At 46.5% G+C, this 1,319-nt stretch overlaps 1 protein-coding gene across 3 annotated transcripts in view; it reads left to right on the top strand.

Annotated features, from left to right (window-relative positions):
* The window catches only part of ITGB2 (integrin subunit beta 2), a 53,637-nt gene that overhangs the window by 22,625 nt on the left and 29,693 nt on the right, over positions 1-1,319 (top strand). For all 3 annotated transcript variants that reach the window (XM_019523302.1, XM_019523301.1, XM_019523303.1), the window contains exon 2: positions 736-799. In XM_019523302.1, coding sequence (XP_019378847.1) covers positions 739-799 — 61 coding nt within the window. In that variant the 5' untranslated portion in view covers positions 736-738. The remainder of the gene's footprint in view (positions 1-735; positions 800-1,319) is intronic.

Raw genomic sequence — 1,319 nt, 5'->3', positions numbered from 1 at the left:
GAAACCCATTCCAAATTTTGGCCACCCTTACCGTGAAGAACATCTTTGCACAATTGCCAGCTAATGAAACTCAACCATTTTTAGCTATAATAACTGAAAAGTATAAATAAAATTGAAGAGGTAAATCTGTTTGCCCTTTTAAATCACACTTAAAACTGTTAATTTAAATCATTTTGGGAATGACCAGTTACCCATCCCTTGGGGAATAAGAGTCAATTGGGAGGTGGCATTGTCAGCCTGGCACAGCTCAGCTAGCCAATCAGCCAGGCAGAGTTGCCTGTTACAGCTCCCAACAATACCAACTACCCCTTCCTCCCTGCAGGGAGTCTACTTCCTGGCAGCCTCCACTGCAGTCTGTCTGGGTAGGTTTGATAGAATTTCCATAATAGGCCAGGAGCATAAATGTGATGTGCATGTGCCCATGATTATTCCTCTAACTGATATAATTCCTAATCTACTGGATACTAAAGTTTCCCCTTGAATTTGCTTTGGGTCTAAGATCTATCTGCCTACATATTTTTTGTGTCTATGGATAGTCATGGTCTGGATACAGGGTCCCAGCATGGGGCTTGGGGAGGGACATGTGGAATATAGGATGCACTTTCAGATATCAATGCAACTGTGACCTGTTTCAGTTGCAGCTTTTTCATAAATTGTTCCAAGGGGCCTTTTCTCTGCAGTTCCCAGATGATTACAGAGCACTGAAATGTAATTATGGTGTGTTTTGTCTTACAGGAAATGATTCGTGATTGCTTCCTTCTGCCAGCTCTGGCTGGGCTGCTGCTGTTGACAGCAACAGGTAAGCTAGGATTTTCCTCCAGTGCTGATCCCAAGAGGTGGTTTTCAGCTCAAGTGGTTTTACTTACCTGGTAAGGGAGATACCTTCTCTCAGCTTTGAATAACTTGGTATAGTTAGAGGGTGAAGGCCTGTCCCTTGCACTGCAGGCAGGCTGACCCCTGTGAGAGTCTACAAATGCTTCCAACTGTAAGGATCTTGGCTACACAGTTTATGGTGATGGGAGATTTGTTCTTAAGCTTTCCCTCAATCTTGCTCCTGCAGCCTTTTGGCTAGGGGTAAGCAAGACTAGGAGACAATTGAACACTAAGGCCTCCAGGCTGGGAACCTGCATGTAGGATGCCTGCCATAGATCTGGGAGTATCTGAAGCATTGGCGACGCATAGGGGGTGCACATGGGTGCATGTGCACCCCTTGAGATTAGCCACTGCCAGCAGCGCCTGTGGGTAGTCGCCACTTACTCCCCCACCCCTCCCACCCAAACACTGCCAGCGGTGTCTGTGGATGGTTGCCAAACACCACG

Source organism: Gavialis gangeticus, unplaced genomic scaffold, assembly GCF_001723915.1.
Source record: "Gavialis gangeticus isolate Ggan-Ray unplaced genomic scaffold, GavGan_comp1, whole genome shotgun sequence".
NCBI lineage: Eukaryota > Metazoa > Chordata > Crocodylia > Gavialidae > Gavialis > Gavialis gangeticus.
Note: the sequence above shows the minus strand (reverse complement) of the source record. Positions and strands in the feature narration are given on the sequence as shown.